The sequence below is a fragment of the Balearica regulorum genome, chromosome 8, assembly GCF_011004875.1.
Source record: "Balearica regulorum gibbericeps isolate bBalReg1 chromosome 8, bBalReg1.pri, whole genome shotgun sequence".
Classification (NCBI taxonomy): domain Eukaryota; kingdom Metazoa; phylum Chordata; class Aves; order Gruiformes; family Gruidae; genus Balearica; species Balearica regulorum.
Window position 1 is genome coordinate 28671802 of NC_046191.1, and position 15667 is coordinate 28687468.

The 15667-nt window shown below is 38.5% G+C and overlaps 1 protein-coding gene across 2 annotated transcripts in view; it reads left to right on the plus strand.

The window, feature by feature from the left end:
- The window catches only part of KIFAP3 (kinesin associated protein 3), a 71643-nt gene that overhangs the window by 15118 nt on the left and 40858 nt on the right, over positions 1-15667 (plus strand). For both annotated transcript variants that reach the window (XM_075760322.1, XM_075760323.1), the window contains exon 11: positions 13913-14013. In XM_075760322.1, the coding sequence (XP_075616437.1) occupies positions 13913-14013 (101 nt within the window). The remainder of the gene's footprint in view (positions 1-13912; positions 14014-15667) is intronic.

A 15667-nucleotide genomic window follows, 5' to 3' on the forward strand; every position in this document is an offset into this window, starting at 1 on the left:
ACTTCCTCAGTACTCCCAACTTTTTATCATTCAAATCATCTTTTCAGATGCAGGTTTAAATGGAAGCTTAAAATAATGTGGTTCCCAGTAGATTTATTTCTAGGTTCTCTTAAACTATTGAATGAGTCTTCCGGTCTTTAAAAATAACTTTGATAGCTACGTGAGCTGACACACAGTTGATGTTTGTAATTTTGGGGGAGCACCTAGGAAAAATAGCCAGTAACTTCACAGAGCTTAGCTAATGGAGACACCAACTACCTCTTTTTCTTCTTTTTTTTTTTTTTTTTTTTTTTTTTTTTTTAAATGAAGCTTGATATACCTGCTGCCTCTTGTTACCTTAATAGTCCGGATAGAGAGAGCAGAATTTTCCCAGCTTTGTCCACTTAAACTCTAGGCAGTACTGATTTTTAGACTTTGAGCTTGACAGTCTGTAACTTGTGTTAAGTTCATGTGAGTACTTCAGATACAACTGAAACTTATTGTCTCCATGGCATTCCCCTATGGACAACAAAAAGGAGTTTGGATCATCGTTGTGCACTGGAGTTCTCAGGAGGGAGTTTTTATTGCTCCTTGTGTGTTCTTTGGCTGATACTATCTAGAGGCTGCTCTGGTAGATACACTAAATGTTTGGCAGGATTTGGCCATAAGAATTGCTGAGTGCTCATTTTAAAGTGGGAGTTGAGGATCTTGTATTGTGGAGCCCTAAATGCCTGAATCACTGATGCAAGGCATTGTTAAAGCTTTCTGAGATATGTTGAGTTTGGGATGTACTAAATCCAGTGCAGCTGGTGTATCCAGATGTGATTGGAGCAAGTGGAATGCAACAGTGAATCTGAGCTTTTTCCCCTTGTTTAGAGTCTGTTAGGGTTGTTTGCCTTCTCGATTTTACATTCAACTTCAACATAGCCTTATTGCTGTATAGTATGCAAGTAAATACCATGGAAACTTACACTCCTTTGGAATCTTTAATCCTGATGGTGACTAATGTAACAGCTACCTGATATATCCTGAAATGCCTCAGATCTTTTTATGCTTTCTGCCACACAACTGTGTTTGCACTTGATAGCCTCCTCTGGGCTGAGCTAGGAGGAAGAAGAAAAATGGCTTTTGGAATCACTTATTTATACTTTTTTTTTCCCCCTCAAGGTAATGCTATTTGGCAGTAAAGTAAACTGAGAAGTGGAAGCTAGTCAGGAAATACATTTTTCTCTCGTTTGAGAGAGGATCTGCCTAGGTAGTCTGGTTCAGCCTGGATTGTAAGCTTTTTGGGGCAGGAACTTGTCTCTTGTTTTTACAGCAGCTAGAGCTTTGGTCTAAGGCTAGGGCTTCTGGGAGCTTGTCACCCTAAGCAGTGGCACACCACAAATCACTGAGAAGTTCCTGCTCCCAGAAATTCCCCATTTAATATTACTGTCAGACTAAACTCATCAGTTAAATATCTGCTTTCTCATGTCTGTTTATAATGTGGAGAGGAGAATTTATTTTCAAATGCCATTCTCTTGTACTTCTAAGTAGGCCTGTGCAGAAGGCTGTTTAGATCAGAAGAACTGGCTGCTAAAATTGCAGTCTGTTCCTGAAGTGGCTGTTAGGGTAATCTACAGCAAGTTCCACTAGTACTTCCAGAAGTTTCACTGTCTGTTTGGCTCCAGGGGTGGTAGTTCTTTCTCTGATTTGGAAGTGTTTGACCCTTTTTTTTTCTTCTTTTTTTCCCTCTTTTATACAGGCATGTGCTGTTTGCGCTAGCTCTTCCCTGTAGAATTGCTTGATATTTATTTTGCAGTGTGCTGGTTAGAAAATGTAGGAAGAAATACTGTCTATTACTTGTTTCTTAAGCTAACTCTGTGATTTGTGAGATTCTTCTTGATATGGTGATTCAAATAATTCTCAAATACCTCATTTTGTGTATCCTGTCTCCTGTATGCCTGCAACCTTAATAATAAAATAATCATATGCCAGGTGCCCCTTTTATACAGGTTACTTGAATATTAAACACACATTATTCAAGTCAGTACCCTTCGGCTTACATTTGCAGGTCACCTTAAAGTGCTAACGCATCTCAACAGCTGTTGACAAGTTACCATACAGCTCCTAATGCCAAGAGGTCAAGTTTGTTGACTCAGCCTACTGAAATTTAACATTTGTGCATGCTGTGCCTTTGAGTCCTTAGCACTGAGTTTGAGATGAGTGTAAATTAAGTGTAATAGGTATTTAAGGGGAGAGTTAAGATTGCAAAGAATTAAAGGACAAGATTTTTCAGGCAGCACTTTAGGGTTGAGGATGGTGGTGGCTGCAGTCTGCAATTCTGGAAGATGTGCTGCTTTCCCAAGGGACTCTTAGTGGCTTGGGAGCAGGAAGGCTCTAAATGTGGGTGGAGGCTGGAAGCCAAGGGAATGGACTGGTTTCAACTGAGCTATCAGGAATGGACTAAGTATGGCATGGATATATTGGAGAACGACCATCTTCTTTCTTTCCTTCTCACTTCAGAGTGTTGAGGCTGCTGTTGAAAACATGGACATGAGAAATTCTGCTTAGTCTTGGTTTCCATTTTAATTAGCCTTTTGTTTTTAATAGTGCCAATGGCTTCTTCCCCATGTAGCTTTGCCAGTCAACACCACTTGTTAGTTTTCGCGGCTTCTCTTCACAAGTCTGAAGTATTGTGTATGACAAGACTCTTCTTGCTCCCTCCAGGCACCCAAGTTAATCAACTACAGCTGATCTTTGTTATGCTCTGAATCTCAAAGAACTGGGTGCAGTTGAGGGAAATTTGGCTTCGGACTTGAGATCAGAAGCTGGAGCAGAGCTGTGGAGACCTAGGAGATATACAGCCTGTTGTATTTGGGTTTTTCCATACACAAGCTGCTTGAAGAGATATGAAAAGAGATTTTATTGATGTGCGTGCCTTCAGTTCTTTAAGAAAACCTAATTGTTGAGTCACCAGGGCCTTGTGGAGAACGTTTTTTGTACTGGTGGCTTTGCTTTAATAGTTAGAAATTATATTTACAGTGATCTTTTCTTATACATTCTCTGTGAATATTTTATGTGCCAGTATATGTGAAGTAAGGCTTCAGTGGATTAAGGTGAGAAGTCATGTGAATTCACCAAGTGGTTTAAACTAGACGTTTGCCTGAAATATGGAAAATGCATATTCGGTGCCCTCTAATCTTCACCTCGGCAGGAGAGACCCAAGCAGCATGCTATAGACTATTCTGTGGAGGTTTGCTTCACTCATGCAGTGCTCTTGTTTTGCTTTGCATGGCATAATTCAAGTGGAGTGACTTGCTCCAAAACAGTAGAGTTTGATTAGTGTATTTGCTTGTGGAAAGTGTTCTCACTGAAAGGGGGAAATGTAGAGCTGAACTTTAAGAAAACAGATTCACATCCTTCCTTTATCCCCAAGAATGTTCTTCCCTTTTTCATAATTCTTCCCTTGGATGTGTGATTGGTTTCTAAAGTAAATGCCCTGGCAGCAAACAGAAGAAAACATTGTCTACAAGGAAGAATAAAAAAACCTTACTTCTTGTTTTGACCAAATGCACTTTGTTTTTCAGTGAACTGGCCAAACCAAATAGAAAATTTTTAGTACAGCTCTCTTGAATATATGCACAGCTTGTGATTCACATTCTTCTAATAAGAGTGCTATTTTGTGCTGCGTCTGAGTGGTTTCTTAGCCTTTGTGAAGTGAGACAAATAGTTTTCCATGAGAACAGCAGGCAGTTTGTACAGCAGAACCAGCTGAGTGTTGCTGTGTGTGTTTATGGTGGCTGCAAACTCTACTTGGTGGACCCCAGTTCAGGAGGACCTCCTGGCAGTATGGGGGTGTGACAAGCACTACCAAGGTTTCTGTGTCCACCCATGAGTGAGTTATTCCTCTCAAAAGGCTATAAATGATAGAGAATGGTGCAAAAGCTGTTACACTGGGAATTGTGGTGCTGCTCAAAGGGTAAAAGGAGTAGGTCTGGCTTCATGCAGGGAGCAAACATTCTTTTCTATGATGTGTGAATTCATCCCTTTGAGCTGCTGGACAGTTCTTAGGTGTACTGAATGTATATTGTCATGAAATGCCATTTTCATTCACTTCCCAATGCAAGCCATGCTTAAAGAATGAAAAGTCATTATGCTTGGAAGTCAGACTAAAGCATCTCTTTTTGGTTGCTCAAAATTACTAGCTGCTTTTAAAAATTGAGGGCCGATTGAGCTCGGGTATTGGTGAGCTGAAAACTGAGTGGGTCACAAAACAGTACCGATTGCAAACCAGGCCTGAATGCAGAAGGGTTGTGCAAAGTGTTACACAGTGTCAAGGTGCTCAATCTCAAAAAGATTTTAAGTGGTGATGAGCATCTTGGGTTATGTTTTCCAGTACAGATTACAGCAACTGAAAGAAAATTGGCTTTGTGGATTTGTATCCAGCCAAGTAGATTAGCGTTTGTTATACAACACTCTGAAATGCAGTGTGATCAGTCCCCAGTAGCAGTAGTGTAGTTCTGACACAGTATGTGTCAAGCCTATATGTCTTATTAATGTGAGCATCCTGGCCTGATGTTCTTAATTTCTTGGTGTTCCAAGACACTGAGAAGTAGTAGCCATCTGATCGTATGTAGAAGTCTAAGGGCTGTGTAGTAGTTTGACCTGCTTTGGTGTTTGCAAACTTTTCTATTATGAGTTCTTTATTTAAGCTGCAGATAGCCAGGGCGGAGGGTAACTTTGAGTCTGATTTAGTTCTCACCGAAGACTCTTTTTTCGCAAGGTTCATTGATAGAATTTTTGAGAGTTTTATTATCTAAAATCTTTTCTGGAAACTGCTAAAATTCCTCTGATATTTTTCCATTCTTTACATGTTATGTTTAATGAGCAGCCAAAGAATTGCCAAATAGTTGTATGTTGGCTTTCTTAACAATCACGTCTTGATATGGTATGCAGCCAAGCTGGATTATATGTTGACTGCTGTTTAAAAACCCAAGAAGTACTTTGCTCTCTAATTAACGGAGTGCTGTGGGTTTTTAATGTTCTATTCCTTTTATGAAAGTTTCTTTTAAGAAGGCTTAAAGTAGATGTGTTCTCTTTATGAGTTCACTTGGCCTTTTTGTAATGAACTTATTATGGAGCTTCACACATCTGTTGAAAAATGGAGCTTCTTATAGGCTACTGCAGTGTTTTTTCTGACTTTAATAGGCCTCGTTTATCCTATAAAGAAACATACATTTTCTTACCTGATCAAGTGAGCAAACAATAGGGGTCAGATGTGGCAAAGACCCTAACAAAAAGCACATGTCCAGCCATCAGGGTGAGGTAAAGTCATATCAGGATTGCTTGAAGTTATTAATGGCAGTAAAATTTATGCTTCCTCCTGTTTTCCCAATTAAATTGAGAAACCTTTTTTTCCTATGGTGGCTCTGCAGCAGCTGGTTCCAATACTTGTTGTGTGAATATTGCCTGGGGTGTCTCCATTCCTTTATAGTAGAGGCTGGCTGAAGCACATTAAGTAACAGTTCAACTACAGGGACCAGTCTGTTGGAAAGCAGTAATTATTAAGGGATTTATTTTAATGGTAGGTTTTTTATCATTTGTGGCGAGTATGGCCAAGGCTTAAAAAAAAACCCAATAAAACAACCCACAACAACAAACAAAAAACAACACAAAACAAACACAAACCAAAACATCTCTTAACATTCAACTTCTAAATCCTTATTAGAAGTGCAAATAAACCTAGCATGTGTAACTGACTTAAGGAGAGTGGTGGGTACACAATGTGTCTTAGAACCCAGCACTTATTTAGATACCTTAACTATGGATTAGACAGCAAACTTTAGTATTTAGTATTGTTACAGAAAAATTGACTTCTGATGTTGAGAAATACAGAACTCAGAGAGACCTCAGTATCACTAATATTGTGTTGGAAGTAGAAATAGAATCCCAACTAACTTTAAGGTAAACGCCTTCACTGTACCCTGCTTCATGCTACTAGTAAATTGTAGTGATTTATCAGGAAAGAATGACTGAAATTCATAACATCACTTTTACATAGGCGTACAAGTTTTTGAAGTCTATTGTCTAAGATTTTTCTGACTGCTTTAACGCTGTCCAGAGTTGGAAACAGTGTTTTTCCCTTTTGTAGCCATTACAGGTAGATCCTTGCTAATCTGAACGCTCAGCATTTGACTGTTCTGGTGAGTGAAAGCTTATTGCTGTGGTGTGCCACACACAAATGCGCATGTGTATTTAGCTGTGTTATTACCTTTTTTTTTAATGGAGAAGATAACTTTGATGTAACACGAGAATCTAACTTCAGGAATGTTGACTGAAAATAGAAATGCTTAAGGCAGCTGCAAGGACAGGCGTGGAGAGATGGCAACAATCTAAAGATGAGGGAGCTGAGTTGTTGGAAACTCACTGAACTGATGGATGGGAATGATCCCCTGAGCCAGTATTTCTACTGTGGAGCTTACAATATGTGACTGCATAATTAACTGAATTAATTTAATTGTTTCTTTGCATATTGCAAGAACAAACCAATACTTAACAGTAAAAAGTAAATCTAGTCCTCTGTGTGAACTGTTGATATCTGAAAGCTTTACAGGGCATAACTCGGATGTCTAAAACATGACAGAACAGAAACAACCAGCTTTAGTTTCTTGGCAAATCTCTGTAAAGAAGGGGTTGGGGCACTTCTGCTCGTCTTCCTAATCTATGGTAAAATTTTGATAAAGCCTGTATGAGAGCCAAAGTAGAAGAGAGAGGAGCACCTTTTCCAGAGCCCTTGTGGAGCCTGTAGGCAGAGGGATGATCTCAAAGGATCACGTGGAACAATTTTTGCAGATGTAGTCCCGTAGATCCCAAGGCTTTTACGAGTTCAGACACAAGGGGGGAGGTTACAATCAGCTTTCCCTTTTTGAAAATGTGGAAACATCTTAGCTCACAAGTTTCTGCTGTTTATCTAAGAGTTTCTCAGATGATCTTCTCCAGTGCAGGAGACCAACTGCAGGTTGCCCATGTCTGCAGTTGCTAAGGTGAGAAATCCTTTATCAGTTGATGGTATTATCTTCAGACCCTTTGAGCTGATGAGGGAAAAGATATGAAAACACAAAAAGTTGTTGCTCTATAGTGAGTATAGTGCTGGTATATCTCTATACAATCAATTTCTGTTCCTTTGGTCTCTGACATAGAAATGCTTTGCAGGATGGGTTATAATTTTACATACTTGAGTACTCTTATTGTGTAAAGCAAAACTTTCTTTGTGAGGCTGGGGCCTCAAATAGCTTTTCCAAAAAGAATAAAAAGACATCGGATCTGTGAGAAACTTGTAGATATCAGCAAATGACTTTTTAAATAACAAAACTGTAATCTTTTCACAATGAGAACACCACAATTGAATTGTTTACGTTTCTTCCAAGACTTTGCCAGTAAGAGTATGCTGGTGCTTGCACGGGAACAGTATCTCTTGAATAATACGGAGCTTAATTCTTGTTTTCTGGAAGACTCAAAAGCTCAGCCAATACTTAACTCCACTTTTTGGGCTTAGTAGATTTGAACCTCAGCTTTGTACTTCAGCAACTTTGAAGCATGGGTAAAACCAGTTTCCATTTCAATGCAGTGAATCATCCTTTTCTCGAAGTGAAAGGTGGCATCCTGTATTGTGGGTGTTTTGTTTTTATTTTTTTTCCTCCTTTGAGCAGCAGCATTTTGAAATACAGCTGCACCATCCATTCAGAACTGAGGCTGCTCTGCTGTGGAGCTGTGCACTTGCACAGCCAGGAACATGGAAAACCTCCACCTTTTTGCATTCCTACTGACTTCCAAACAAGAAGATTCGAAGGGTGTTTTTAGAATAGAGAAGTTTCAATATTTTCTAGTAATTGTAATTGGAGCAGTTGATGTAGTTTAATGAAATATAGGGCAGATATGGCAAAAATTATGCATGTCCTATAAATTTCCATTTAATTGTGTAGCATTTAATCTATGTAGCTTGGTGGAGACTTCTAAAGGTACAGCTTTGCGTGGAAGTTTTTCCACCTACTTTGGAAGTGGGTGTTTTCTTAGTTTGATTTAAACTGAGAAGCACCTCTCCTAATTTCCCATTTCTTGTAATAATGGTAGTTAATTCTCTTTCTCTCTTGCTGTCTTCCTTGGTCATAGCCTGATGCAAAACATATTTCTTTTGTGGAGAAAAAAGAAGTAGCTTTATCTTCTTCCTGCAGGGATAATCCTGTTGCCTCCTGTTTTCTCTCTAATCTGAACTTATAATTGATTTATATCTGGTTTGGGATATTACAACCAATCAGCTTCCAATTTCTGTGTCAATTCACAGGAGTTCAGTATGATTGGTTGTAGGACATCCTAAACAACAGCAGTTGTTGGATTTTTTGGTTTGTGGTTTTTTTTTTTTCTGTAGGAAGATCAAGCCTTGAAAAAGGTCTTATCTAAATTTAGCAGTATGTTGTCTACCCAGTGGCTGTGCTTTGTGGTCTTTTATGAGTAACAATACTGCAGTGAGGTGTTTACTGTATATTTTTCAGTCTGTCCTGCATAGAGTTCCAGGCAAAGAAATTGAATCTGGGGCTCCAGATGTGCAGCTTAATTTTTGTCTATAGCTGTAACATTAAATAACTCAGCCTAAGTTAGTAATTTATTAGTCCTTTGGCTTAGGATTCAGCATTATAATTCCTTCTTTGTTCCCTAGAAAAGACTGTATCCATGTTTCAGATAGGGCATGTATTTAGTTCTTTGGGGAAAGGAAAAAAACCAAACCCAAAACCCTTCCAAAAAAATAAAATTCCCAACGATGGCAAATTTGGGGTTTTAAGTTAGGCTTATGGTATGAAGCCAGTTTCAAATAACATAAAGGTGGCACAAGAAGGGTTATTAGTATGTAATTAATATCGTAATGTATTATTTCCAATGTCTGGTCTCCTTGAGTATGAGCAGATTTGAAAATTCTTTCAGGTTCTCTTGATAAAATAAACTGATATATCCAATACGATTTATATTTACATACGTAAATCAAACCAACATGTGTCTAAACCACACATGGAGTAACTTAGTCCAACTGTTTCAGGGCTGGTTGCAAGGAATAATATGGGATAGAGGTAAGCAGAGATACCTTTCTATCACTTTTTTCCTAAGATGACTGCTAATTATCATACATGCGAATAAACTCTTGATTTCAATGTTTTTCTGACAGCAGTGTGAGACTATCTAGATCTGCCATTCAGTTTGTGACATTCTTATCCATCTAGATGTCTTAGTTGCCTAATTCTGCATCAGATTTGACTGGAGAGTATCAGAGTTTGAAACTGAAATGAAGATTCATTCTGCCATTTTAATAGGTATTTACCTTCATTTGTGTTTTGGTTTTGATTTAGTGGTTGGTCTTGCACATGAGTTGGATAGGGTATGTTTCATATCTAATGTGAAGACATTGATTCCATGAGAAATGATGGCTACTTGAATTAATGATAGTGCTACATTTGAATTTTTTAGTCCATCATTTATATTCTCATTTTTACTTTAGCATTTGGAAGCTGAATGCTGCTGCAACTCAGAATGGCATTTCAGTTTTACAGCTTTAGGGTTTCTCTATTGTTATCATGGATCTAGTGGAGGATTTTTTCATTTTAAGCTCACAAACTCAACCAAAATGTAGGACTTGATCTCGTGATCAAGAAATTGTGTTTTTTTTCTTTAGCTTCTGCTACTAGTACTGTTTAGGTCTTTAACCTTAGTAAGAAGTAGACATGTAATTCAGGCGTTGGTCCACAGGACTGGCACATGGCTTCTTATTAATGTTCAAAGGCTAAAAATCTGAAGCCATTTTGAACTCAGAACCCATCATGTATTTATTTCCCTCTCTAATTTGCAGAAAACTAGTTGTGAAAACAGCCCGAGGGACCTGATATTTTTCCATCCCAGCTGCTCCAGCTGAACTACAGCTGCAAAAAAAAAAAAATCCGAGTATTGTTTCTATAAACTGTTGAGTGTATTTTATAACACAATAATTCCCACAAAATCAGTAACTGCAGTTAATGACCGGTTTGTTAAGGCATTAACTGCGCTCAGCTGGGAATGACCAATTTCTCTGGAATGGCTGTATAAGAACTAAGGATAATTCAGTAACACTTTCAAATAATTATTTGGTTAATTAATGGTAAATTCTTGTGGAAATCCTATCAAAGTACTCGTGACCCCCACGTTTAATATCCAATGAGTTCATTATGATTCATGTTTTATTGCCATAAATACCAGAAGAATCCATAATGACTAGGCCATTATTTTCCAGGGCTGCCCTTACTGCTTTAGGCCATTTGGCTATTCCACCTTCAGTCATAAAAAGCCTGATGCTCAAAACTACCAGCATTTGTAGGCCACAACTTTCTGGCACCCCACCAAAACTTTGGTGATTTTTATGAACACGTTTGGCAGAGATCTGTTTTTTCTTTTCTTTCTGTTGCTTTTTCTAGTTAGGGGAATAATTGATGTCTACTGTACCAAGTCATAAGGAAGTCTTTCTTGCAGTGTCTGCTTTTTCATGTGTGGCCTTCAGTAGTGGTCAAAAATGGCAGAAAAGGTATCGCTTCCATGCGTTAGAAAGCTGTTCTCCAACCAGGTACTGGGCAGGGTTTGAAATTTTTACAGCCAAGTCTCTTAACAATAATTGACTTAGGCTTTATTCATTAGTATTAAGATGAGTATAAAATAAACAAGCTTGGTACTAGCATATTCAAGTAATAGTCAATAGCTGCCAGTTTATATTTTGGGGAGTAAAGTCCCTACATAAAAGGATGGCAGTTGGCTTGGTGGATTTTTCAAACAGTCTGTCGCTTCTTACCCTTTTATACAGTCTTTGGCCTGCAAGATGATGCTTAGTGTTTAGAACACTGTAGCTGTTGAATCTGTTCTCTTCCTAATCTTCAACAAACCAGTTATGCACTGTTTCCAGTCAACTTTCCAATAGGCTGTATGTTTCCTATTTAAGCACGAGATTAACAAATGCATTAAATCATGCTGCCTGTGTGTAGAAACAGCCACCACCTCTTGATTTTCCTGAAGCGTTTGATTCTTTGGATCCTGAGTTGCCTCTGAGTTGCCTCTGTTTTGCATGAGAACTGAAAAAAGTCAGTAGGTTCTGTGTTTTTTTCCACCAAAGTGCTTCTATAGTAAAGTGGGACAGTGAAACTTCCAGAGGTCAGCCTGAAATTCTTTCCTTTCTGGGAAAATAAATGAAATTAAACTTAAAATGCATATACCATTAAATACTTACAGGCTGGTTTAGTTGCACACTGTTTTAACTTTAGTTCTGTAGCTTATTTTCATCTTGAAGTTAGTAGAATTCAGGTTTTTTTCTGTTTACTCGCAATTGCTTCCTTGCTGAGACTGTGCAATAAGTGCCTGTTGACTTAAATGTTCTAACCCTTCTCTGCTCCCTGTGTTGACAGTAGGATGGGGAACTCAGGAAAACGAGTCAGTTAACTGCACAGCAAGAAGGAATTTGAATTTAAATTTAAATTCAACTCTTCTTCTTGAAACTATAGCTGTCTTTTGCCTCTTTTGTATCATGAAATTTGCCTTACGGAACATACTTGGGGAGAATGATACAAGTACCAGTCATTAAAAAACAACTCTTTAAGAGTTCATTCAGATGAAATAAATTGATTTGAATTCTGGATATTCTTGACATTTTAAGTTGAGTATCTAGGTCTTGTTGATTATTTTTGGTAGTTTAGAAACCAAGGTAATGATGTCATTCAGCCTGATACCCAAGGTGGTGTTCAGGCATCAGAAAGGTTATTGTGACAGGCTGGACCTTGGAGAAAAAAGGAGAGAGAAAAATCTGCAAAGAGTTTCTTCTCAAAAAACCAGGCAGCCTTTGCTGCTATAGTAGGCTAATTTATTTGAAAATAAGCTACCGGTATTGCCAAATACCAGGTAAGAGCTATTGCTACCAAATGTAAGAGGCTATCTTAGCTGATGCTGTATCTTAGCACAAATGAAGCTTTCAAAAATAAACAGGAAAATAAACATGAAGGACAGAGGTTAAACAAATACAAAGTAGCATCATTCTCGTTGACTGCCTGCCAGTTCATACCTGCTGAAGGTCTGGTCCAACTTCACTCTGGTTTGTTTTTTCCTGTTGCTGTTCTGGGGAACCAACTTTCCTCCCTTTTATGCTGGCTTACCTTTTATTTCACGTAGTGTTTCCTGCATTATCCAGCAAAGCGTAATTGTAATTTGAGTCTTCATGTTTGAATCTTAAATAGAGGCATGGAAAGAAGTGTTAAGAGCAGTGTAAACAGCTTTTTTTTTTTTTTTTTCCCCCAGCCTCGTGAAATTTGAAGGCATAATTTACTGTTAAGATTTTTATATTTGCTTAGGTGAAGCCTTTAGCTATATGTATGGGAAGTTTTTTTTCATGTCATTGTTGGATTTACAATGTCACTACAAGTCAATAGGTAGGTGAGATGACCAGTCACAAGAGAAGCGCAAAAGATAATAAACACTTCATTTTGTTGACTTAAAACAGAGTGCATATGCTTTAGCAACTGTAGTACTGTCTGTGCTTTTACTTTAATAATAGCCAGAGTACCTTTCAAATTTGGACATTGTCCTTTCTCCAGTTGTGAAGTGTGTGGAAAGTTGTGATACAAGTCATGTTATTTTTCAAACAGGTAAGAATCCAGAAGGATCTGGAAGGTCAGCTGTGTTTTTAGGTTTGGCATGGGAAGGACTACTTCACTGTTGTATGGCAACTGCCAGAAGGGTTTCATGGGTCTTTTTTGGTAATTCAATTTTGAAAAAAAGGCACGAATGTGCATTCTCAGGATAAAGACATCATGTCCTTGCTGCTTAAAGGAAATTCCAGCTCCCAGTGATGTATGCAGAAGAAAAATTTAACTCTGTTGCTTGCTATTTGAGGTCTTGATGCTTTGCCAAAGTGTTAAACAGATATGTTCTAACTTAGCTTAAATAGAAGCGGGGGGTAGGATATTTCTTATCAGTTGTATAACTGATATTATCAATTGTTACTGTGAATACATCCTGATTTGGTGACCTTATTACATCCTGGTTTAACTAATAGAAATGGTCAGGTAAATGTTTTATCCCATATATAGCCAGTATCCTGCTGATGTAGGGCTAGAGGAGAACTCAAGAGAATGCTTCGTCCAGACTTCAGCAGTGAGTCAGGATCAAATTCATCTGTGTTGTTCTTAAACACTTGTACGTTTGTCTAAGCTGGTTTTATAGAACCTTTCAGTTAATGTAAGCTGTGAAGTATTTAACTGCTCCAATTTTTCTTGAGAATCATTTTCTCTTTGGTAAGTATTAATGTGAAAATATGCTAATGTTGTCTTTGAAATGTATGAAACACAAAAGGCACCCACAGGATAATATTATTGTTTAGGATAATTAAAAAAATCAGTATGTGACTTCATTGAAAGGCACTGGATTCCTTCTACAACACTTTAGTGGTAGTTCTTATTTTTCTCTCTGGCATTGGTATGTTCTTCATCGTTTCACTTTGAGACAAACTTGTTGTTTCAACAGGAATATCCACAGCTAAATTGGCATTACATTTGATATTTAATTTCCTAGCTGGAAACTGATGAAGGCTTCCTGAGGATGGCCTATGGTTATTAAGTGTTCCTTTCACAAAATATATTCCTTGCAAAGCAGGCAGGGTTAAGGAAGTGTTTTGAGGTGCTGGGGAGAGGCGCAGTAGTTAGCTTTGCCTTTGTTCCCTCTTTGCACAAATACGCAGTTCATTTGGATAGGCTAGGCAAGACCCTTTCTTAATGTTGCATTTCTGATTTAAATTTTCCCTCTATTAGCTAGGATTTTTGTGCTTTTTGTTTTCCCCTTTTGAGTGTTTACAACACCTAAAATACTAGACTTCTGTTAATATGGATTTTTTTTCTCCTTCTAGCAAATGAAAACTACAAACAAGTAGCAATGTGTATTCTGTATCACATAAGCATGGATGATCGCTTTAAATCAATGTTTGCATACACAGACTGTATCCCACAGGTATGTGCTTTTATCTAAGATTTGGTGTTGGGTGCATCTTTCACTGTGTCTTTTTTCAGCACTCATAGCAGAGCTCGCACTGACACCCACAGGTGAAAGTGGGAACAACCACGGTGCTGCTGAGTCGGTAGTGAACCACCTACTCATAGGGCAGTCTGACTGTTCTTGTTGTCTTTTAATGGTCCTCAGAAAAAGAATAGGTGACACGTTCTCTGTCAGCGCTGCTAACACTTGAGCTGCATCAATGAATTGGTAAAAATACAGGTGACCTGATGAATTTCTACAGAAGATCGGGAATGCTTGAGAGATGAAAGCTTGTGCGCAGCAGGTCTTTAGGGAACCTTGTGGAAAGTATTTCCTTTACAGTTTTAGAAGGCATTCTTTTCTTATCCCATTGGGTATCAAAATTTCAATGTCTCCAGTATTACAGGATATGAACTGGAAACCAGCCAGGCAGCGTTATGTTGCTACATGACAATTCCTTTTCCAACTGCAGGCATGTACAACACGGGAGACTTGAAGACCTTGGAAGGCTCTTCACCAATCTTTCAGGCTACAGTTTGTTGCATAACATTTTGTTCCCAGTCATAGTCTTTGATCCAAGCACAGACACAAATCTTGGGGTTTTATGTGTATGTCTTTTGTGTATTTTGTTGTTTGTTGTTTTGTTGGGCTTTTTAAGTACCACCAAATCCTCTCTTACTGATCTCTTTCTCAGTCCTGTTGAGGCTCGAGTTGACAAAGCCTGTGTTGCATGAGTGTTAAAAGCTCTCCGGTAGCTTTTTCAGAATTGCACCATGATATCTTCTTTCCTGCCAAACATGTTTTTAACATCAAACACATCCAGAATGGGAAGTTGCCATGGAAAGTTTTCAGAATGTTTCTGGTCATTATCTCATGATGAAAATGGTGATGTTTTTCCAAATGCAGGAGGATTTTGGAGAATAGAGAGCGGACAACTGGTGGGAATAACTAGTATATGTTACAAAATGGTCTTGTAAACATCCTGCTGACTGCCTTTTCTGCCACAGGAAGCAACTGTATCTTAAGGCATTTGTATGATATAAGGGACCTGCTTTGTTCTGAGCAGTTACTGGCCAAACCAGAACTAATGCACTGTGTTTCAGGGCTCATTTATGACGTGCTTTCAGGGAATTTTGGCATGGCTCTTAGATCCCCAGTGCCAAATGTAGAGAGCTGTGGAAACTTCAGTGATGTCATACTATGAACTTTGGTGAACATCATTGTTCTGATAGGCAGTGACTGCTCAGACTAGTGCTTAAAGAGATGTATCCAGAGAGCAGCAGAGCGGGAAACAAGTATGCTGCCTGCATTGGATTTTGGATAAAACTGCAAAATTCGAAGGATACCTGTGGCTATTGATGCTTCAGTGATCAATGTAATTATTCACAGATCATATCCGCTGACTGTTCAAAAAGGACAAGCTGGGCAACCAGAGCTTAAATTTTATTAATGAATGTTCAAAACCAGGGCAGTTATTAAAGAAGACAGAAGTAGCAGAAAACAGGGGGAAGTGGATAAGGCACAAGGAGAAGAAAGGGACCTTTTTAAAAGGACTCCCTGCCATCTGATTCTACCCTGGAAAACCAAATTCTCTTTTCAATAGCAGTACATGCCCTTCTGTGGGTTTGTT